The sequence below is a fragment of the Abramis brama genome (assembly GCF_963993115.1).
Source record: "Abramis brama genome assembly, chromosome: 4".
NCBI lineage: Eukaryota > Metazoa > Chordata > Actinopteri > Cypriniformes > Leuciscidae > Abramis > Abramis brama.
Genome location: NC_139966.1, coordinates 47,113,162 through 47,137,435, shown reverse-complemented (window position 1 = coordinate 47,137,435; position 24,274 = coordinate 47,113,162). Strand labels below are relative to the sequence as shown.

At 39.6% G+C, this 24,274-nt stretch overlaps 1 protein-coding gene across 5 annotated transcripts in view; it reads left to right on the top strand.

Annotated features, from left to right (window-relative positions):
* The window catches only part of lmo3 (LIM domain only 3), a 42,400-nt gene extending 18,553 nt beyond the window's left edge, over positions 1-23,847 (top strand). For all 5 annotated transcript variants that reach the window (XM_084112721.1, XM_084112719.1, XM_084112720.1 and 2 more), the window contains exons 3-4: positions 14,205-14,330; positions 22,310-23,847. In XM_084112721.1, the coding sequence (XP_083968847.1) occupies positions 14,205-14,330; positions 22,310-22,415 (232 nt within the window). In that variant the 3' untranslated portion in view covers positions 22,416-23,847. The remainder of the gene's footprint in view (positions 1-14,204; positions 14,331-22,309) is intronic.
* The last annotated feature ends 427 nt before the right edge of the window (positions 23,848-24,274 follow it).

Below are 24,274 nucleotides of genomic sequence, written 5' to 3'. Positions count from 1 at the left end.
TCTAATTTTCAATTTTAATTTGAAATTCAGTGTTCTTTTACAAGAAGCAGCATTGCCTTGCCTGGCACAGCTGTGGTCGGGGATGTGGTGCCACTGCATCCTTGGCTGGCATCTCTTCTCTGCCGGCATGTGAGAGTGTGATAACCAGCCTTGTCGCTTGACACGCCGAGATATGCAAGCCCCTCTGCTGCCCCCAGAGCTTTGGCAGACACAGATCGGCTTTTGTTTCTGGGTTGCGAGCTTGGAAGCCATCCGCCATCTTGGCTCACAACACAGCCATTTGAAAACCTTGCAGCTCATTCTCCAACCTCCTACAACAATCCCTCCAAAACCAACTCCTCTTTTACCTGTGATAAAGCAACAGACCCAATCCAGCAAACAAGACAGGAATGGATTCCCTGCCCTGAGAGTAAGGCCGAATAAATAAACCCTACTCTTCTGAAGCATTATCTTGCATGGCCTTGTAGCTTTTAAACTATTCATAGCGTATTGTGCCGAGTAACAAAGACAACTATGATGTTGTAGGATCAGACGCAAGCACAAAAAAAATAAAGTTATTTTGGCTAGCCCTTTGCCATTAGGTGTAAACCCGATTTGGGCTGCATCACAATCTCATAAAACCTACACCCCCATTTTACGGTTTTCTCTTCAAGTGCACGTGTCGTAGTCTGTAAATCCGCAAGCTCTTTAAAAAAATCCCAGCTGTTTGGCTGAGAAACACACCGAGGGCTAAAATGGAAGATCTCGGGCTTATTGTTTAAGGCGTTCTCACTCCTTGCATTCGCACTTTCTGAACATCCAATTATTTAGTACAGCTTGGTGGGTCATTGGTCCAGGCAAGTTCCCTCTCTCCAGACCTGTCTGCTATGCTTACACCCTTAGTCTGAAGAGCCGCTGATGGCATGAGTCCTTTTTACTGTGATAAGTTTGCAGTTTTCAAGAGACCACAATGCCTCTTAGTATCTAACTGGAGAATCAACGGCTGTCTCTTTCACATGCAAGTTTAACAACCAAACAGAACAAAGCACCCCAGCCCCAACTCAAACCTCTGACCTTCTCTGAAATGCTTGCTTTAGGGCTCTGCAATGCTATGTATGTGTTACCCTCACATAACAAAGCTCACTCTGGAATACATCACTATCTTCATCTATGTGTGACTGGCAGCTCTACGGACCTACACAAGGCAGTCAACTCCACTCACCGAGAGTTACACTGCAGTTCGTGAGTACATGCTTGGCCTCAGACCCTCAGTTGCAGCACCTTAGTAATAAGCCTTTTATGGAGATGAAGAAGGGGGAAGATAACAGAAGATCCTTTCATGGTAGTCTGGAGGTGGTGGGGGTTTAGTGGAGGAACCTCCAGATGGTGATTGGTCCATGTCAGCCCCACTTACAGGGGCTTGATTTGGATAGGGAGCACAGTGCAGCGAGCCCCCTGTGCTCAACCCCTGAGCGACTTCTCAATTAGTGTGCTGCCTAGCGGAACTGTGAGACGCTGCTGGATGCTCCTCACCTCAGCCCCTCAGCTCCAGGCACACAGCATCTGCCAAAATATCTCATATGATCACATGGTCAGGCTTATTTTGCTGTGGATGTTACATCAATACACATGCTTCTATCGAGAGCAGCAGACCAAAGCGTAGCCTGACTGAAAAGTGCAGAAGGCACACAATTTTTTCGGTATTGGTAAACACAGATGCATTCGCTAAAGAGCACTGCTTGCAAGACTTTAAATGCTTTCTCGTCTCAAAATTGTTTGAGTATTCTGGCTATAATCAAAATGCTGCGTTCCCCCCTATATTTAAGTTGTAAATAAAGTATCTTTTTCTTTATGTTAATGGTGTGGGTGAGACCAGTCAGACCTAGTTGCTCAACTGTGCTTGTGTAAAATGAGATGTAAATGCAGCCGTTTTAACGCCCTACTTTATTCATGAGAGGGCCAAAAGAAAGAGAAGAATGCAAATGAGGCGCTCAAGTTCGCCCTTGAACCGGACACATCCACAAACAAGTCCATCTCACCAAAAGAACGAACAACTTTATTAAATCATCTGACAAGAGCTCATGTAAATGTGTCGGATACTTCCTGTGTAACTCTATTTCAACATTTAATGCTCTAGAGATAATATCCACCTCAATTGACTTGAATGTTCTTATTACAAAGATGATTAGATCTTCAATTTTTTTTTCTTACATATTATGACTTTCTTTTTTTTCTTTCTTTCCTCACCTTTTCACCTTATCTCTTTATCTCTCTTCCTTCCTTATAATCAATGCATTCCTAAAATCACAACCAGCCTCTTCACTACATGTAAATCTGAGTTTACACACATAGGATTACTCAATGTGTAAAAAGAGAGGGAGAGAGAAAAGAAAAAAGCAAATATGTATTCAGCGCTGTCACCACCACATTGATTGTGCTGAATCTGCATGATGATACACAGGACAGCTTTTTCAGCAGGGCCCACGAACGATCTAAATTATCCAGATAGAAATTTGTTGCCCATTCTCAATGGGAAAGTGCCCAAGCAAAAAGTTGCCCCATGTATCATCACCTCAAGTCTGCATTAGCGTTTGCGTCAAAGTCCTGGTGTCTGTGCACTTCACAGGCCCTGTGTTTTCTCAGCCTAGCTCCTCTGCATTAGCCATGTACATCCTGATCAATCGTACACACTGGTTTGTTCCTTTATGGAGTGTGTTAAACTGTTGTACTGTGATTAGCACTCTGTGCATATTGCTGTGCATATTGCATGCTAAACGCTATCACGGCTGGCTATTTAAATGCAAAGACAGAGACAGAACAGAACTGCAGAGTCTTGCGTGTTTTTTGTTGCTGGTGTTGTTGCTGTATGCCAATTAAGTGTAAGCAGGGTCACAAGAACTAACATTGTATTCTAAAGTGAGATGATACATTAACACGGACAAAAAAAAGAGAACATAACTGGCAAAGCATGCTGTCGTAATAGCTAAGCATCTTCCCTGCAATCAAAGTTACTGTGTCATCCCTGCACACTATTCATTCCAGCTATTTGGATTTGATCAGACCCATGGCCTTTGTAAGCTCTCATTTAAAAAAAGCAGTCTGCTCTTGGTCTGTTCATTAGAGACCTCTCCATTGTCAGGCTTGGATAGCAAGATCATTTGCACTGATTCGCTTCTCTCTACCAGAAATCTGCATAAAAAAGAATCATCACACCGCGGGAAGTGTAGGTGCTGCTGTCCGTAACGCATTACTCTGATACCCATATGTCCCCGGCACAAAGCGACAGAGGGTTTTGATACTGAGAGGAGTGCGTATAATTAATTTGATTTTGAAAACATTGAGGTGGGTGGAGAGAGAGGGGTGCCGGTTAATGTATTGATCAAGAGTTCATTTGGCTTTATCTTCATTCGACTAATTACTTTACTCTGAATAATATCAAGGTGGTTTTCATTTTAACTGCCAGTGGGAATTCCTGAGAGAGAAAAAAATACATCCAATCTATTTTATCAGTGATTAAAACATTTCAATCATTGGGCCCACAAAAACACCCCTCAAGCTCAATGTGGGGCGGCATTCAGGATTCTGTCTAATTAAAATCCTACATTAAATATTTCTTAATTATCTTTTTCAGTTAAAGAAAGGAAAGGAAAATTAATCAGGATGGTTTTGAAGACCTTTCCACAGATGAAATCTGCAAATCTAGTGCTACAACAATATGACGCTGTTGGTTTACCCGTTTCCTACAGTCAAAACTCTACTTAGTTAAAAATCTGATTTTTCAGATTTACACATCACTGATTTTAAATCCTTAATTGTTCAGTTATATATTTAGGAAATTTGCTTTGTTACTTTAATTAAATTAAATTTTTTTTGAAAGTCAGTTAAAAAAAAAAAAAAAAAACGGATTGATTGTCCATCCTTCATCTACAACAAAAAATATATTAAAATTCCGTAAACTTTGTACAGTATAAAAAAAAGAACCTTTGAAAATGCAAAAAAAGCATTTGTTGCTTCAATTGTACTGACAGTCTTGAAGCTTGCAATGCATGCAGGAAAAATGTACAAAAAAAACATTAATTTGCAGAATGACTCAATACAAAAACCTATAAAGATCTAAACTGATTCCATTAATTAAAAATATAGATAAACAGAAATTTGAGACATAGCTGGCATCAAATATCCTGCAATCATAAACTTATGCACTGATACATGATAGGCTACCAGCTTTATTAGGACTAAATATCATATTATTATGTTACCGTATTTATTATAAATGATTTATCTGTGCATATCTTTTTTTTATTTATTCATGTGCCCTCGTAATCTTTAATCAAAATCCCTGAAACAACCTGTCACTCACATGAGATCACTGCAAAAGCAACCCACAACGATCCAATCAATTCTCGACAAAATCAAGTCCCACCCACATTTTTTCTCATTCAAGAAGCTGTTTCACTCAGATATACAAAACAATAGGGGAGAAAAAGGATCACAACTTCCGTTTTATGCCAACTTTAAATACAACCTTGTGTACTTCTGACAGTGTCCAGTTTCTGGCCACAAACGAATGATTATGATCCTTCAATAAGGCACAAGATGATTTTTCTTTCATCTCATTCTCCCATTCTCACAGTTTCTCGTGTCTTGTGACATTTCAAACAGCGGCTCTAAGCAGGAGGCCTCCATATTGTGAACAAATTTTCATCTCAGGAACAGATGGTTTAAGTCTTGCGTTCTCAGGAAATAAATTAACAGATAAAGCTACAGAACAAAGAAATCCAGCGTCCCCTCTCGCCTCTATTTTGTGTTAAATGAGATGGCGTGGAGATGTTAAAAGCTCTGAAGGCGTCCTGTAATTGCTATGTTGTGCTTGGAAAAAAGCTTTGCCACCATTAACCTCTCCTCAATACAATTCACTTCACATGTCTGGCAATTACGTGGCCAATAATGCTCCATTCTTGCAAATGTGTGTGTTCTTGACTTCCTGTAATTAAATTGGGCTTTTCACATGTAACCTGAAATCGCAGAGAGGTCAAAATGGGCACTTGTAATCACCATTGATCGAATTTGAAGTAGAGGTGCAAATACTTAATCTTCTATTTTTCTTCCGTGCTAAATTGTCCTGTTGGGAAGGTCAGGGATTCAGCTAAGGGGTCAGGGGGTTGGACGGTATTGTTTTCTCCCTCTTTTCCATCTTTGTCAGAATACGAGTTGTGCAAAAAATAGAAGAACAGACAACAAACACTTATTTTTTTGACAGACCTTTTAACTTCTTAAGAGCAAAAGTCACCATCTCTCAAGTAGATTATGAATTTTAGTATCGAAAAGTAGCTCACGCTCTAAAAGTGACATTCACTCCTAGGTGATGTATGCTCTGAAGCATTTCATGTAGCCATAACTATCCTTCACCAAAGGCCACATATGCTGCCATGCATCTTTCCAACATTTTTCTATGAAGTTAGACCTTTAGAATGATCCATTTGCCGACACCTACACAATGCCCTAACGCGACAGCTCAACACATTTACTCTGCAATGCCATAAACAACTGTAGGACGCTCTTTCAGGAACCCTTTTCTCGATCAACAAAGCAGCAGAATAAGGTTGTCAGCCCTGGTTTAAAGTGCTAAATACAAAAGTTCACACATAGTTTTGTTATAAAACAAAAAGGACTGCCTGAAATTGTCAAGTAAATCAGAGAGGATTGGTTAGCCTGAGCTATGCTAAGCACTCTACATTAATAATAAAAGGGAGGGGGGGGGGGTGACAGAAGATTTACATTTTTTAAAATAACTTTTATATTTTTTAGTATGATAATTTAAGATTTGATTAATTTGTCAATTGCAAATTTCACTGTTTTTCGGCATCTTCATCATTTATTCTCTTATCATTTTTCACGGATATCGCAAGAATTGAACAGGTGCTTGACTTCAGTTATTCCTTCATATAGATTTATTCATATTCGATGAGCTTCTGACTGCTGTTGTATGAACAAGACAATTCAAGATTTACACCTGTTAGCAAATACAATTCCAAACATTGCCTCTGTGAATGCAGTCTCTGCATCAGCCGCCATTTTGTTTGCATTGGGGAACGTAAAGCTCACAACGCTGGCATTTCCATTTGCGCTAAACGCTTTTGAGATCATTCGCCTGGACACATTATGTTTTTGGATGGTCCCCTCCAGTTGAGATTAGCTTAATTAGCTGTGAAGAGCAATGACTCGTGGGACTGAGCATGTTTGGTGCAGATAATTGCAGGGCTAGCGTGGCACACCCCGGTGCCCAGCTTGCAACTGCAGGTGGGTTGGCACCGAGAAGTGCCTATCAAAGTGCACATCTGGGCCCTGCGGGGGTTGAAAACTTTCATTACACCCCTCTTCAAAATACCCCTCAGAATCCCCGCACACCCCTGCCAGATTTTCTTGCTGAAAAGCGCTCCAAAGCTTTTGGATGGTTTTTGTGTGGTGAGGGCATAATTATTTTGGTTTCACTGTGATTTTCACTTGAAAGAGGTTTCACACCTTTCATCTTGGTTGTTTATTGAATACACAGATGCGTAAAAATATTTGACTGCCATTGTTTTTCTGGAGTCCATTAAAGTCTGTGTTTTATCTCCTGATAAGAACATCTACGTTATTATCTCATAACAGCAGTTTCTCAAGTCAATTCCTCAAGTTGTTGTCTTCTTAGAGGGCTGTTTACAGTAATTACCCTGTTGAGGCAGTAACTTTCGATGTCAGAAAACAATTACCCTTTACTTTCAGGAAGAATTTCTGTGCTCGATCTCACGTCCGGGTTGTAAAAGCTGTCTTCACTGTGCTTTTACCGAGAAGAGAGAGAGAGGAAGAGAGTGAAGGGCCTAATGAGTGAAGGATGTTCATGTGATGCTCATGAGTTTTAAACACGCACATGGTCTTTCTGGGCAATTATCGTGGGTCTCTGCCTCAGCCTAAGCGAGCTGACAGGTCAGTGGAGAGCTGTTCTATCTGCCCTGCAGTGGAAAGCTAAGAGGCCCATAATTCATCATTAGGATATCAGAGTCCAGGTGCAGATTAGAACTGATTGAGCCAGCAGCCAGGCAAAGTCAGGGCACTCAAGGAGGAAAATCTTATCCCACAGACAATTCCCAGGTCACGCCCGCTGTAATTGAAATAATTTTGCCCCAAGAGTTGTTTAATCTTCGAAAATCACACGTGTAGGCACTAGATTGAAGAAAGTACATGTCTGATAGCATCTGCCAACTCGTTCTAACTGGTCAGGCATCTTTTCTTTTCAATCCAAATACCTTTATTTAATCGAACATGTGATTTTGTGATTTCTGAGGATAAAATGGGTAATGACAACTATTTACCTTTAAAAATCATAATTAAATTGGTCTAATCTGCAGATTATCAGGTTCTTTTTTTTAGTTTTACCTTTATTAACAATAATTATAGTGCATGATCAATCATTTAAAGACCACATTAAATCTAAATTGGTGTTTCAGCCTTTTAGGGCGTTTTCACACCTGAAAGTCTGCACCAAGGTCTGAACCAAAGTTCATGTTTTGATAGATTTTATACATTAGGTACGTTTTGTTTTGGTTTCACACTGCAATTATGCGAGCGCACTAAAGAACTTTACATGACATACTTGCGTCCTGTCGTCATCATCTATGTGGGCTGCATCTTGACATTGATTGGTTTGTAAACGGACGTGCGTCTGACGTCAGCGTGTTGTCAATTTGGCGGGTAACTTTGACAAGAATGAATGAACAGACGCACATCGTTGCACTATACTGTTATTATTACGGCATTTCTACCTGCAGCACCAACTATACTCGAGGCTAGTTCAAATTCGCCAAATGAACGTCCTCGTTGTGCAAACATTTTATCGTCGCCGGCAGGAAAGGAGGAGAAGACCGCAAGCAATCCTGTGAGAACCACTGGGACTTCCTGTAAATGGTCTGAAAGTCCGAACCATACAGAAAACGCTTTCACACTAGAAACGAACCAAACCTTTGTTCAGTTTGTCCGGACCGAGACTACCTCTTTTCGTCTGACCAAATTTCGTCTGTTTGGTCCGGACCGTGGTCCGTGGGAGGTTTCACACCTGTAATTTTGATTCGGATCAAACTGAAAAGTCCGAAAATCCGGACCAAACAAGGTAGGTGTGAAAGGGCCCTTAGTCCATGTGTAATAGCTTTTGAGGTTATCTACTGTAAATGCTAGTGTACTTCTAAATGCTGTCAACATTTTTTTTTAGCAGAACCAAACTCTAAATTCTCTATCGGGAAAATACGGCAAAATGACAGATGACTCATCCTGTACCACGCAGATTTCTGTCCAATCAAATGCTGTCTAAAATGAGAATGTCCCTTCTCCTAAACACAACTGAAATTGACAAGCAAGTAGAAAATCATGACTTTGACAAAACTGAAGCCCATTGGCTTTTTAAAAATAACAACAACAACAACAAAGGCCCCCCAAAAAAACTTTGGTTCAATAGGAAATATCAACATAGGACAGAAAACTGCAATAATTGAGCAATTTTTAAAAGTTATATTATAAAATAAATGTTCCTATTAAAAAGTCACATTTAGCTTATGTAGCAAAATAACTCAAGTATGCTTCTTTTTACTGTCGGGCAGTTTTTTTTTTTTACATAATGATATGCATACATTTTATGCTAATAAATAATAAAATCACTATCAAGTTTTTAACTCAGGATCCAAAACACTTACAGTCGAAATTTTTACGTGAGGATCAATCATCTCGACAACATCAGTAACATGAGCATCAATATTTCAAGATTAATCTAACTTTTTTAACTCACAGCACCCCAAACATTGACGTTAAAAGTTAGCGCCGACGCTAACCGCAGACACAGCGCCTCACGGTAGCAGCAAGAGAGCCTGCTGCTCGAGACGCAACAAATCATTTGTCTGTTATTAACCCTGAGCCTGTAATTATGCAGATTGCCATAGATTTTCCCTGGGTGCCGAGAAGTGAGATCCAGGGGTTGCTCTCAGCGTGGCAGGCGGACGCGAGAACGGCCGCGCATTACTGAACTTGCCACATTCATCACTGTGACTGATGGCACAGGCGGCCGGTCCCCGGGTCCCGGTGGTTAATGTAGTGGGTAATTAACTGTCATTTGCCTGGTAATAGGCCGATGATCAATGGTTTGTGAGGAAACAAATTCTAATTCGGCAGCTGATGAATGCACGCTGAGGCCAGAGCGATTGAAGTCGCGGGGGTGGCGGCGGGAGAGAGGAGCAAGATGGAGAGAGGGAGCCACTGTCAGAATTTCAAATGCTTCTGGAGGTGGTGGCGTTATCATGCTTTCTCTTTTCCCTGAAAAAAGGTGCAGAAAGGAAAAAGCAATGCTTTATTTGTTGCCCTTGATGTTCAGAAAATACCCAAACAAATGAAGCGAAAAGAATACAGGCCTGACGTTTAAGATAAACATTATGCTTTGCTTTGTTCAAAATCCCATTTACTTTTTTTTCCCCCAATCTTTACAGGCTTCGGGACCCCCTGCCCAGACTTTGAGCCAGGAACCCTAGTAAAAAAAAAAAAAGCTATATTTCCTCCATAATATATTTCATTAAAAACATTATCTACCGGGGTTGTACAGAATTCGAGCTCTGTTTCAAATTCAAGAGCGTGGATTTGAATTGAATTGAATTGGCCACACCCCACAGGAAGTTGAATTAAATTTTAATTGAATTGGTAGGAAGCTGAATTTACTGAATTGTAGATTCAACACAGGCAATGTATTTCCTAAAATTAAGTGTTCTTCCACACTGGCCCTCAAAAGTTAATGTATTAAACTAAATAAAAATTTCCATAGGTGACATTTCGTACATCGCAGGTATTCAAAACAGTTAAAACTCAAATTTCAGTGCTGCATCATGTTTGCTACCTTAATTCTAGTTCAATTCAAATTAAACTGATTTGGAATTTAATAATACTAATTCAATTGTGAATTGATCACAACCCTGATTGCACTGGATCATTACTTACAGAAGTAATTACTTAATAGTTAGAAATTTCATGAAAAATTTAATTATCTTCTCCATGGAAATGGACTTCTCCCAAAATGGCATAGTTTGGACCATATCAGTGCGTCTCATTTCTGTGTGTTATTTGAATCACTTACATATTAGAGTCCCAGAGGGGTCTCGTTTGATAGAGAGTAATTTACAAGGATTTTGTGTAGCTGGATGAGGATATTGAGGTGACATCGCTCATGCATTTTCCATTGGGGCACTGTCTAATGATTACAGTAAAGCTGCACGCTTGAGCCTCGCTGCTGCGACCACTAGGATAAAGCCTTGTGGAATAATTTAATTGGTGTCTGTTTTCCTCTCATCAAATAGGTGCCATTCAACTGTGAAAAGCCGCTGTGCACCTCCAACACCTTTTGTGTCCAATCAGGTGGTACTGATTGCGCATTCTCTTTTAACTTATGAATCCAGAGCCGCTATGAATTTTAATTTCAAGCTGCCTCTTCAGCCTGATAAAATATAAATGCTATTTTGTAAGCATTTATGTCCAAGTGAGTTTGATTTCCTCCATAATACTATTAAAATATTACACAGCCACTGACCACTGATGGAAAACTGGACTGAGCGATAAACTCAGTTGAACCATGGTACGTTTTCTTCACCCTACAGAACATAAATGGGAAGGCCGGTCTGCATTTGTCTCTGGACACTCAGTTCCTTCTCTTACAGACTGCATTTAGAGAACATGCACCTCCAAATTCATTACAAGCCAAGCACGCTTAATTTGCCGCCTCCCTTGAGAGCCATTAGCGTCTGTGGCATCAAACTGGCAGACCGGTGAAAGACAAGTGGCAGGTAGGGCTTCATCCGTCTTACCGCCCCTCCCCTTTTCCTGTTGGGCTGAGAAACAGAGCTCTCTGAGAGTCTCCTGTACAGAGGGATGGTTACCGCACAGTTCCCTAATTTTGAGAGCAGTGGGTCTTTATAATTTTGTAAATTATTTTTAAAAAATTGTAATTATAATTCTATGGAAGTTCTTCACTAGTGGTCGTCCAATATCTAGAGAGCATATAGGTATATTATTTATCTACACTGCCATTCAAAAGTTTTTTTTTTTAAAGGAATTAATACTTTTATTCAGAAAGGATGGATTCAATTATTAAAAAGGGACTGTAAAGATATGCATAATGTTACAAAAAATATCTACAAATACATGCTGTTTTTTTGGTCAGTTACATTTTCTTTGCTAATAAACATTATGCCACAAACGCCGTAAATAGAGCTGAACTTCAAACATTTTTAATCTACTGTTTAATCTGATCCAGTGTTTATATTCCAAAGAAAAGTTCAGATCCATAAATCTACTGGCAAACCATTTCACTCAAGAGTCTCCCTTTTCACATGATCTAACTCAATTAGAAACTTAAAAATAAAGGAGTATGTGAATGTAAATATGAGCCAAGGGTACGCATGTCATTTTTAAAACAAGAGAATAGCTCAAATCAGCAGTCAAAAGGAAGAAAGCAAATCCCCCATTGTATGTCAAGATACTCTCAGCTACTTTCTGATGGATTACAATCCATTTCATTGAAAAAAAAAAAAAATACAGTTGGTTCTTTAAATAAAAACACCTATTGATTTCTCTGTGCAGCGCATGTATTACACAGCCAGATTCTCAGGTGAGAGCAGCCGTTTTCACTCAATGCCTAGTGTATTTGCAAAGCACAGACCTCTGTCCTCAAATTCTCAAAGCAAAAAGGCATGACTGTCCTATTCCAGGAAAGGTATTGGTTACTTTAAATTTGCACAATATGAGACGTTTTGAGCTCACAGCTTGCTAGAGTGGCAAACCCAATACTGGTTTGATTCAACCTGATGACAAAAAGACCTTCAAGCATAAGTTTTGGATATGGATATGGATATCATCTATCATTCATCAGCTGAAATCCAGCACATGCATTAAAGCATCTTTTCTTTCCAGAACATGCATTAAATACATGCGGCATAAACATTTCCTTTATATAAGTGAGTTGAACACAGTGAATCTATCATCCTTTTTCTATTTACGTGCAGATCTATGATATATTTAATTGCAAGATGAGAGTGGAAAAAATATGCCTCATCATTTCATCGGTTTCATGCAGAGGCCTTCTGGCTATGTACTTTTTTGAAAATAGTGGAGACTTGATAACATGAACGTGTCTATATTTAGACAGCTCAAAGGGAAAGACATAATTCCTTTAATTAAATCGGCACCAATCCACAGGACGAAGTCTCGTTTCCTTTCTCCTCTTACCTGGAATGCTATTGGAGAAATCCTTCATCGTCTCAAGGTGCGTTCACAGTAGCCCTTAATTTTGTAGGTATTCATGAGAGTACAATCTATCTGCTCAGCTCTTTTTTATTTGCCTGTGGGAAACATAGTTTCTGAAGGTTAATAAACAACCCTGCATATCCCAGGCCCCAAGATCATTTATCAGATTGCGATCTCTTACAGAGCCGGAGAGTGGCATGCAGTTTTATCATCTTAACAACGACGGCTAAAAGTGCCTGAAGAAGTCCGCCTAATAGGTTATTTTGTTATATGATTTCGTTATCAGATATTTCTTTTCCCCCTACCCCCCTTTACTCGGTCTAGGTCGCAGTAGAGTAACAGCCATGAATCCCTAATGAATCCTCTCCGTAATGTCCCGCGAGCAGGCAAGAAGATAATAGGCTCATCCCTGGGCAGCCGCTCTGTGGCGTTAACCTCACCCGGCCCGGCCATCTCCATGATGGTCACATCACACTCCGCTTTTGTGCTTTTATCCATTGCACAGTCTTTTTCAAGCCAAAATATCATAAAAGGCGGCATCATCGGAAATGGGAAAATTGGAGTAGGACTTGGTATTGATACAGTTTTCCATTTCCATTCACAAGCTCTTGATTCAGCTCGATTCACTTTGTTCAACTGGGCACATTTCAGCTATAATGTCAGTTTTGCGTTCATATGAAATGTATTCAAATGAAATAAGTTTTTCAGCTAATGCCGTGAATTACAAAGTGAACCTTCTAACGTGGTGACAAAAAATATGAATTTAAAAAATGTACAGCAAAAAGTTGCAGATATATTAATCAACACAAACACTTTTTACTATGTTCACACTGTCATTTTTTTTGGATTGACAACCGCATGTACTTAGACTCAGGTGTGAGTCTCGAAATATCCAGTTCACACAGCAACTTACATTAGTGTCTGTATGAACGTGCAATGGGAATCAAGCCCGAATTCTCTTACCAGGACCACAGCGACAGTGACCAGTAATATTAAAGATTGCAATGTCCATAAAACTGAAAAGTCTTATAACTTTTGGCACAACAAGAGTCCAATCGAGTCAAAGAGTTCAAATCTTTATTAACCGACAGCAGTGTTTATATCTGGGTGGAGAGCGCAACATTTGAGTCGAAGAACACGAAACTGACAAGCAGCTCCGGTGGAGAACAGTGACTGCTTCTAAACCCTTCAGATGACACACAGTTCATATCTCTGTCGCTGTAAGTTACAGTAAACCACACATGAAAACCCGCAACACAAGGTAGACACACGTTTGTGCAGCGCAGAGCGGCTCTCTCGCGCTGTATGATGCGACAACTAGTTGTCCAGTCCGGTTCCGTTCACACAGAGGTTCTGACAACCATATTCTGTTGCTGTGTGAACGTGGCCCAGTTAATACTAAGTTCAAAACTCTCGTGTGAACACTAATAATTTGTAAAAGTATTATATAAACTCCTATGAAAGAGAATAAAAGGTTTGTCTTTTTGGATGATTCATTAAAGAGTTTGACATTTACATTTATGCATTTGGCAGACGCTTTTTTCCAAAGCGACTTACATTGCATTTCAAGGTACACATTTACATTCTTATCAGTTCTTGCTTTCCCCGGGAAACAAACCCATGACCTTGGCGTTGCAAGCGCCAATGCTCTACTGTTTAAGCTACAGGAAAGCTATAGTTTGAGTCATTTGTTTGTTAATGACTGCTTTTACGTTTTTAATTCAATAAAAAAATCGGTTCATGAGTCATTTGTTTGTGAATCCAACTACACTAGTTGCTCTGTATGTTTGTGAATAACTAAAATCAACCGAGTGATTTATTTATAAATCACTCCTTACAATCCCATTTCAATCTGAGCATTGATATGGTTGATCAAATGATTCTGAACCTAAAACTTTACATCTTTTTCAATCTGTCAGGTTGTTCGGTGTGACAGGGAACTGTGCGGCTTGCAGTAAACTCATCCCAGCATTTGAGATGGTCATGAGAGCCAAGGAGAATGTCTATCACCTGGACTGCTTTGCCTGCCAGCTGTGCAACCAGAGGTTAGTTCATTTATATTCAGTTTTCTTAAACATTTCACAGTACTTAAATGTATGTATCTCTTTGCAGATGTGTTAAGCCCCTTAAAACTCAAAGGTTGTCTTGAATCCAAAGCATCTTACAGTACATTTACTACAAGGACGGTCCTGCTTAACCCCACTATCATGTCTTGCTCAAGGGCACAATGGCGATAGGGAATCCCAGCAACTCTCTGGTTCATGAATCAAGACTACTGGGGTTTGAAAAATGACCTTCGGTTAAAAACCCACCACTCTACCACTGAAAGATGGTTTGGGCAGATGTTTTCTTATCCAAATTACATCAATATGTTTACCACAGGTACCGTCTCCCTGGAGCAAGAAGTACATTGCTCAAGGGCAAAACAGTGATATAGACAAAAAACTCTCCAGCCCATGAAACATCCTTCAGGGGTCTGAACTGGCAACCTTCAGATTGCTAGCACAGTTGTATTGACATATTAAACCCCCATCAGATGCAATTTATAGTGATTCTAAACAACAACCTCTGAACCACATGCCCATTTGTGTAACTACCACCCTACCACAAAAACTGGCATAAGACACTTTTGTATCCAAAGTAGCTCATAGTACATCTCTTCATGCCTTGCTCAAGGGTAGTGATGATCAGTAACAAAATAACCCTCAAAAATCACAAATCGCCTCTTCTGGGGTTTGAACTGATGACTTTAGACAGTTTTTATGGTTTAACCACTGAACTGCAACCACAGCTGATCATTTTAGGCTCAAAAAGAAAGAAGAAAAAATTAATTTGGCCTTTATCTGAACTACCTTAAGGCTTTTCTGCTACATTTAATTTTTATTGCATTTACTTATTTGTAGGTGTTACGTGGTTACATGTTTATTTTTTTAACATTCTGTTGCCCATAATCTTGAATATTTCCCTATATACAGTATATATCATATATTATACCCTTTGTGTTGAGGTCCATCATATGCCACACATCATGTTTTTACAGTAATTTTCCTATGGATGTTAAAACAAGAGTAATTTTAAATTACGTTTTTATGTCAAAATAAATTGCTTGTTGCTGTGGTTCAACATCAAAAACAGACAGCAATAGAACACTTAAATATTCTCTGGGCTGCAGTTTTCTTCATTACTTTGGGCAAATTGTGTTGTTTGTCTTCATTCACTCTAAGAAGAAGAGGCCATTTGTCTTAGAATGTGGTCAAATAAAGAAAAAAACTCATGCATGGGCTGTGTTCATTAGATACCTGCTTCATACAAACACACAGGTGTCAGAGAGAAGTACACACAAGTGGTGGCCAATTGCAGGATCCGGTTACGCTCAATTAACACCGGGTTATTGTCTTGCCACTTCAGTTGACTGCACGAACCACGCTCACCTAATCTAAGAAGTCAGCTAATCTTCATCAGCAGAGCCACAGACAGGTCCACCCGCTTGCCTGGCATTACAGCCCATTTAGAGCCAGGCAAATCTTTCTTTTTACATTAGGCCAGCCGATCAACTGTTTAATAAAATCTGTGTCAGTCTGCTTTGCACGCTCTGATGAGGCCTCTATGCATCTTTCGTTCGCCCATCACAATTTCACTGGTGTTCACCACAAGATTTATAGCATGGAGCTGGTGCTAATTGCCCATATTTCAGACCGGAACTTGAATTTCCTGTCAGTTTATTCACACTATTGGATGTTTTGCTGGAGAGATAGATGTAGCCTGCATAGGTGTCCTTCACAACAAACTCACATTCAAGTACATTAAAAAGTATTCTCCATGCTTAAAAATGTATTGCATTACACAAAATATATTTATAATTATAATTCCGTTGTAAGTTTGGGGTCAGTATGATTAAAAAAAAAAAAAGAAGTATAATAATTTTATTCTGCAAGGGCACATTAAAGTGCCTGTAAATACATTTATAATGTTACAGATGTTTTCTGTATCAAAAATTTTTTTGCACTTTTTCCATCAAAGAATCCTGTATCATGTTTTCCACTGTACATATACAAACCACTTAAACTACTTTTTATCCTGACCAAACACAAGAATTTAATTTACACAGATCAGAAAGAACTACCTGCATCAGATCTCCTACAGTCTGAGAGCACCGCATCAACAGCCTGATATGCAAATACCCCCCATTTGACCGAGAGAAAATTCATTTGTCAACAAGCTGACGAGACATTATCTCCACAGACACCCGCCACCCGACACGTCTCAGACACTTTGTTGTTCTGTCAGTGCCTTTCGAGAAAGCCTCGCAAATTTTGATGGACTCCTCCAAAAGAGAAAAGGACGGCAGGGCTTTTCATGATGCGTCCGTCATTGTGACAGCTCGGCACATTACCCGAGTACAGGCTCAGTCCAGTGATGCTCTTTGATAAACATCAACGCAAACAGCGAGACGTTGATGGAAGGAGATCTTTTAGAGAATCACACGGCACATTATTGTTTTGACTAGCCAATTGGGCCTGATTTCAATTTTCCCATTGGGATGAAATGAATGAAAATGCTTGAATGAAAATGATGAATAAATCAGAGGTAAAAGTACTAATTTTCATAGTTCAAGGAAACTGTGTCCCTGATATTTTTGTCCAATTAAATGCTCTCAAGAATGAGAATGCCTCGCCCCCCCCCCCCTTCTTTAAAAGGGGGTGTTTTGTTTCGTCGATTGCCTTGCATTTAGCTTTTCCTTTTTCATCTTTTTCATCTATCCCCTTTCTGTCTACTTTCATATACATCCCACCCTGCTCTCTCCCTTCTCATTTTCCCTCCTCAAACAATATTAAAGAGGCCATGGCCTTTAAAAGAGCCATCTAATCCATCTTACAAAATGCTCTCTTCGCCATCAGTGACGTGGGACAGGCATTCTGATGCCGGGAGCAGGCTAACGGGTCAGTAGAGGTCACGCCGTATAATTATGCTCCTCCATGAGGATAAGAAATGTCCCGACATTAGCGTTTGATGCTTAAATGATTACAATCAAGCTTTTAATACAGCTGGGCCACCCCTCCTTTTCCCCACACACATCAGCAAGGCCATCATCTCCTACAGAGTCGTTTCATTAGTCAGGCCACACAAAAGCACCATTAAATACTGCCCGTGATTAGCTTGATTTCCACAAAGAGAGTGCTGAACTATGTCTGTCTGGCTCACATATAGCACCTCTGAAAACCAGAAACTTCCACATAATGTTGTAATGAATCTTAAATGAACGAGTTATTCTTCTTCACTTCCATGCACATCTCATATTTTCTGTTCAAATCTCTCTGTTTTTAAGCACGTGACTGTTTCTTGCCTTCAAACACTAATTAAAACACAAGAAAATTTGATTCTAATTTTGATTCATCAGTTGAATCATTACGCCCCCCTTCACTGAACGAGTCAGTGTTTTGAGTCTGAACGAGACTAGTTCATGAATGAACTAAATGATTCATTTATTTAGCCTATTGTTGTAATTGTTTATAATTTGATTAAAGCAATGCCAATTTTAATAAAGTAAATATAATATAACCCGTTTTGTCTGGTCGTTCAAAACACAAAGATATTTGCCACCTGCAGAAATGGCCACTGAATGAATCGGTGAAAAAACGGTTGAACTATTTTTTTGAGAATGGACCATTCTCTGAGAAGAATCAAAATCTCAGCTGCCTATCAAACAGCATTCATATTTAGCTTTCATTTATTTTTATTTCATTTTTAGTAGTTTTAGTACTTCAACCTTTCAGTTAAAAAAAAAAATGATGAAGTTTGTTTTTCCACCTGATAATATTTCTATTATACTTTGGAATGGAATTAACAAAATGGTTTTTAACAGTTTTAGTTAACAATAACAACACTTCCAATCACTGACTGAACAGTACATTCCAGACTTTTATGGCATCACGGAGGACATCAGTCATGCTCCGTGTCATCCATTGAGTATGCCATCATCCCATGCAGCCGGACTTAATCTGGCATGATTATTCATGGGTAGGATATGAATCTGCTCACCTGGCTTGAGGATATATCCTCAGCTTGGTTAACAGGGATTGGGGTGGCAGTCACAGCGGTGAGCGCGAACACAGTGTGTTTGTGTGGTTTCGAGACTCTAGCCGGCCGTTAGCCACAGATCAGCCCTGAAGGGACAGCTAATCGATGAGCCTGTCGTCCGCTCAGACCTCATCAGCCAGCCTCAGGAGTCCCAGTTCCCGGTGATGAGCCCGGGCCGCGGCGCTCCGAGGCCCCACGGGATTGGGAGAAGGCCGAGGCCTGGGCAGCAGGGCAGGGAGTTCACCGGCATGGGTCACCGTCCTTGACGGAAAGTCTGAAAAGCCTGAGCCAAATTGGGCTGCACGTGTTCTGGGACTGCAGTAACTAAACGACGCCACAGACAACAGTCTCATCCCCTCAGAGATATCTGCAAACCTCAGTTCTTGCCATCAGTCGTTAGAAGAAACCATGCGGTTGCATTGCAGACACTGCGGCAAATCCACTCTATTCTGTCGGATAATGTCTTGTTCACATCCAATGACGTAGACGTTCTTTTTCTCCATCCATAGACCTCCCTCTGTGATTCATTTCCTCTCCCTTTTCCCTCACTCTTTCAAGTCCTCTCTCCTCCACTCAGCTCCAGCATGTTATTTCACAGAAGAGGAATGTTACTACTCTAGTTAACACAGACCTCAGAGGCAAATAGCTGACGAAGCCATACATCATTAAGTCCACTGCCTTGGAAGCCATCTTTTCTTTAACAAGATGGGTCTCAATAGACATATTCATCATTACTGTCACACCTGAGGAAAAGAAGAGAGGCGGAGGGAGGGAATGATGTAGAAATGAAGGAAAGAGAATATAAGGGAAAGATGGGGAGAATGTAAAGATATTCTTGATAATTTTTTTATCTAGCTCTGTCAATCAATTGAAATGTTATTAATTTAATTGATTTAGTTCATCAAATCAAATTGCATTTAATTGCAAATATAAATATTTGTTGAGAAAATTAAGAGAATTCATCAACTTTCTTTTAATAATAATTTATTTTCTCAATGTTAACAGTAACAACTTATTAAATTGTTATGAATAATCAGTTTATGAAATCATTATTATGGCAGACAAAAACATTCAATAAACATTTTTTCAGTCTAGTTTTTCAATCTGATGCAAAATTAAAGGGCCATTCAGACAAAAAATGTTATTTGCTTGATTCATAATTTGGTGAGGCCATGTGGTCAGCTACAAAATTACAAATATGGGATGCAAAATTTACACAAAAATTAAGGTGGTACTTAAATGGTTCTAATGGTAGGGGAAAAAAAGTGCACTTTACAATGAGGTTAAATTTGTTAACATTAGTTAATGCATTAGGTATCATGAACTAACAACAAATAATGTTTTTACAGCATTTATTAATGTAGGTTAATGTCAAATTCATGTTCATTCACTTGAAATGTTAAAAATGTACGTGTAGAATTCAACCAATTTTAATAAATGCAGTAAAAGTATTTTTCATTGTTAGTTCATGATCCTTAATGATTTGTTAGCCTAACTAAAGCTAACAAATTGAACCTTGTCATAAAGGGTAGGCACATTTTACCAAAAATGATTTAAAATAATATCTTAAAATGCATAATTTGCATATAGGTCGGGGGGAGGTAACTGTGTTCATGCTTTCATCACGTTATTTTCTTTATAATTAAATCACGCTTAATTAATGTGTTAAAATGACAGCCTTAGAAAACACATAAAAAGCCCAGAATTTACGGTCATACCTGAGCAAACACTATATCAAATGCATTTACTTTTTTCTCCTCCACTTGATGGGAAATACTAAAAAGCAATTAAAGCAATCTGAAGTTGAACTCATCTGGGAGGAGAGATTGAAAGGGGAGGGCGCGGGGGGCGCATCAAGCTAAGGGTAATGTAGGTGCTCGGAAACATGTGGCGATCGGTAATGACTGCACGAGTAGAAAAACGGAGGGCAGCACAAGGGCATTTATTACCGCTACCTCTGATGGGCTGACTGCAATATCCTCGTCATAATTGGCACACAGATGTCACAAACGCTGTTGACATTTCACCAAGCAGAAACAATTTGGCGCTGCGAAACGGGGCGGCGACGAGGCTAAGAGGGAACAGAAAACACAGGCTGTAAATAAACACAGAGAGATCCTATTAGTCGAGAAAGCGAGAGAACGAACGAGCGAGATGGAGGTGCTCAGAAGAGGAGGTGGAGAGGGCCAGGATGTCAGAGAAGACAGACACTAATGGATTCCTGGCAAGAATGTGTCATTTAAACAGGACGTTTTTATTGGAGTGAATGACACCATTACATTAAGCACACCTCTGCTTTGTGTTAATCACCGTGTCAACAAGCACGATTAATGGATATTACTTGTTGATACTTGGTCCAAACTAATGGCTGCACCTTCCTGCTTGACACTGCCATGCATAACGAATAAAAAAAAGTTTTCCGGAGTGCATGCAAGGGAGGGAGGGAGCCGTTTACAAAGTATCCTGGCGCTCGCTCATTATATTCAACAATGGCGGAAAGGGTAATGGCTCTCAGATCTGGTTCTGACCCCTCCTGAGGATGTTTTAAGGAATATTGCGGTTTCAACACAAGTTAAGAGCCTCACTTGTGGCATAATTCTGATTACCTCTAAAAAAAAATCTGGGTTAACAACGGAAGTAAATAGGGACAATTCGTAATGTTAAAATACACAGTTTTAATGGTATACAATAACATACAAACAATATGATTTTAGTGTGAAATAAATCGCTACTAACCTGTTTACTAACTACTAACTTTGATTCCATGACCATGTAGAGCCTAAAATGACTGTAAAAATTATTTAACAGCTCAAATAATACACACGTTTTAACAGAATAATTGCCTTTATAAAATGAGCTTCACATTTCTGCTTTAAAAGCCTTCAAAAAATGTCCCCATTCACTTTCATGGTTAGTGCCTCACTGTAACCTTGATCTTTGCTTCTTGCTTCTTTTTTCTTTAAAGAAAACGAGGGACGAGCCAAAATTATTTTATCTGGTAACTAACAGTTATGCCACAAAGCTTCAAGCTTAAAGCCGCGAATGGAAGTAGCAACAGATCCTTTCTTCCATATTTTGACATTCATCTGAGTGAATTATCGATTATTGAAAAAAATAAGTAGGGTGGGAACTTGGTTCAGTCCACTCGTTGTTGATTAGTTGGAGGCAGATGTGAATCAGAGCTTGCAGAGGTTTATGCAGACAAAATGATTGGAGAAGTCTCTCGAGTCTTGACACTCAAAACTAATTTTAAAAAATAAAGCATGATGAATCATTCACAATAAGATCAATAACATTCATTTAGAAAATCGATTTTACATTTCATGCCGACTTGTAATGAACCTCTCTTACAATTCCTTTAATACAACGTCTAATGTTCACCAAACGTTGCATTCCCAATACAAACTTTTAATCATTAAAATGGTACCAGAAGACACTCAAACGCATTGTATTCCTCCTCGTCCACAGGCAGGAGGGTTCTGTAGGCAACGCTGGCCAGTAGACACGAGCATTCGTTGGCACTCCGACCTTGTCGAACTCTCGCTGTGAGCAAGATAAGCGGCCCTCAGGACGGCTAAACACACAGAGCTACTCGCTCTCGCTCTCGTTCCCTCTGCCGCCTTCTTTGTCTCTCTCTTCTGCCTGACCAACATAATCTTCTTTCCAAAAGGTCAAGTGAGACAGCGGCCCATCAGGCAGTGCTAAAGCCTGCGCTCCGTCTGTGGGGTATATTTATGAAACCGCTGCAGGTAGAGAAGATGCTAGGTGCACTCTGGAGATACTCTTTCCAGACCAGCCGATGTGTCCGCAGGATAACGTACGCTAATATTTGAGGGGGCGGAATGCGGCTCTGTGGGGAAGCCTGCAACTTTTGCTAGTAATGAGTCCTCCTGCGTCCCTTTCGAGTTACGTAAACACCATGTTTCTGTTTCTCGCCTCCATGCAGGTTCTGCGTCGGAGACAAGTTCTTCCTGAAGAACAACATGATCCTGTGCCAGACAGACTACGAAGAAGGACTGATGAAGGAGGGTTATGCGCCGCAGGTCCGCTGACCACCCCCACTACCCCGCCGTTTGCAGTTGGGGAAAGAGCTGCGAGAGGACCTGAAGGGGACATGCAATCAGACACAAAAGCACTAGTGTCCTCTCCAGCCCATGTCCCCATCACATTGTATATACGAAGAGCCCAAATAAGGGATGGTGTACTGTACAGATTAGCCATAGAGACGTTTTTTTGTAAGTGGGAGAACATTCGAAGACGGACCAAGACTGTGGTTCTGTTATAATGACGCTGCCTGACGGCTCAATGTCTCAATGGCCCGACTTTTGTGAACACAAACATACAATCCACTGCAAGACCTCTGTCCAAAACACAATGATGCCATTTCAATTGCTTTACAGGGTGAAGACCACATAGTTTAAAAATGTATGTAAAAAAAATCAGTATTTATTGGCGAACAAGTTTGCGAGAAGAAAAGGAGCCATGTCAACATAATTACTCAGGTTGAATGAGTTTCCTCACTGTCCTTTCAATTACAATTTATTTTTCGTTTACATTGCGTCTTAACCAGCGACAAGCTATTTGGAATAAACACAATCAGCCAATCAGAAGAAATTTGATGTTTAAGTGTACAGGTCCGGGAACCAATGAGGTTTCACAGTGCTACCGAGCACAATGGCACAGATATAAACTAAATGTCCTGGCTGTTTAGGACAGCTTGGCGAAAGCTTCACAAAATCGCACCTGGTTAAAACACGGTGTTCGCTTTACTACCAATCTTTGGGCTTCGACATCTTCAACATCAAGTGACGTGATTTCATTAGTGACATTTTGAACAAACATCACCCTGTTTTATACCTCAAAATGCGAACTCTAGGAACATTTGGGTTTGGCACATATGTGATGTGGTTTTGTGGGTTGGGAAACGATGGGTTTGTTACTGTCTTCACTGTATTTATTTAATAGGCTTTTCATCATTGCGCGTAATTCAAGGTTCTGTCCATTGACATGTTTATACTTGAACTGAAAGACAGCTTAGTCGCCAAGCATCTCCTCCAGACATGACGAACGCCACATCGTATTTTTTGTGCGGCCCATCAGCTGACATAATCCTCTTTAAACATAATCAGGTCGCATAAACTAGGAGCACGTGAATACCTGGTCGGAGGATGTTTGTTTGTTTACTATCGATTCAAGGCGACACTCAAGCGCAAATCACTACTGAAGCCTACAATGTTGATAATCTTTTTATGGGCTATGATTACCTTTGGAAACCGAGGGCATAGCCTAGAGAAAATATGAGGACAAACTTAATTTGTATATGGTGGTTGTACATATTTAAAAAAAAAAAAATCCTTTTTGCTTGCTATTGTATATGGATTTTCTTTTTATGTGTTATTCAGCATGAGATGTTTATTTTTAGGACGTGTACATACTGTACTGTAATCATTTTAAGCACAAATGTAATACAGTTTTATTGTGTTAGCACTGTGTGGTGGCTTTCTTTGTGTCTTTTGTTTTTTCACAAAAAGCATTTGGCACTTTCCACAAATGGTACAAAATAGAACGTGAAGCGCTTAAGCGATTTTTTTTGTTTTTGCCAAAAATTTATTAAAACATTTAATTACATTTAAATACAGTACATATTTTATTAAAAGTAATTAAAGAGAAACATTTGTTTGATTTTTATTTATATATATAACTTGGATAATAGGATTGAATGGTTAAACTGAAATTGTCCAAATTATATTATTGTTATTAACTGATTTTAATTGTTGGATGCAGCCAGTAAGATGGAACTGTTAAAAAAAAAAAAAATCCCCATTTTAAGGAGAGTATGCAGACATATTATGCATCTAATATTAATGGTTTACCAAACATATCTAGTTCTCTCACAAAAAAAATGCATGGT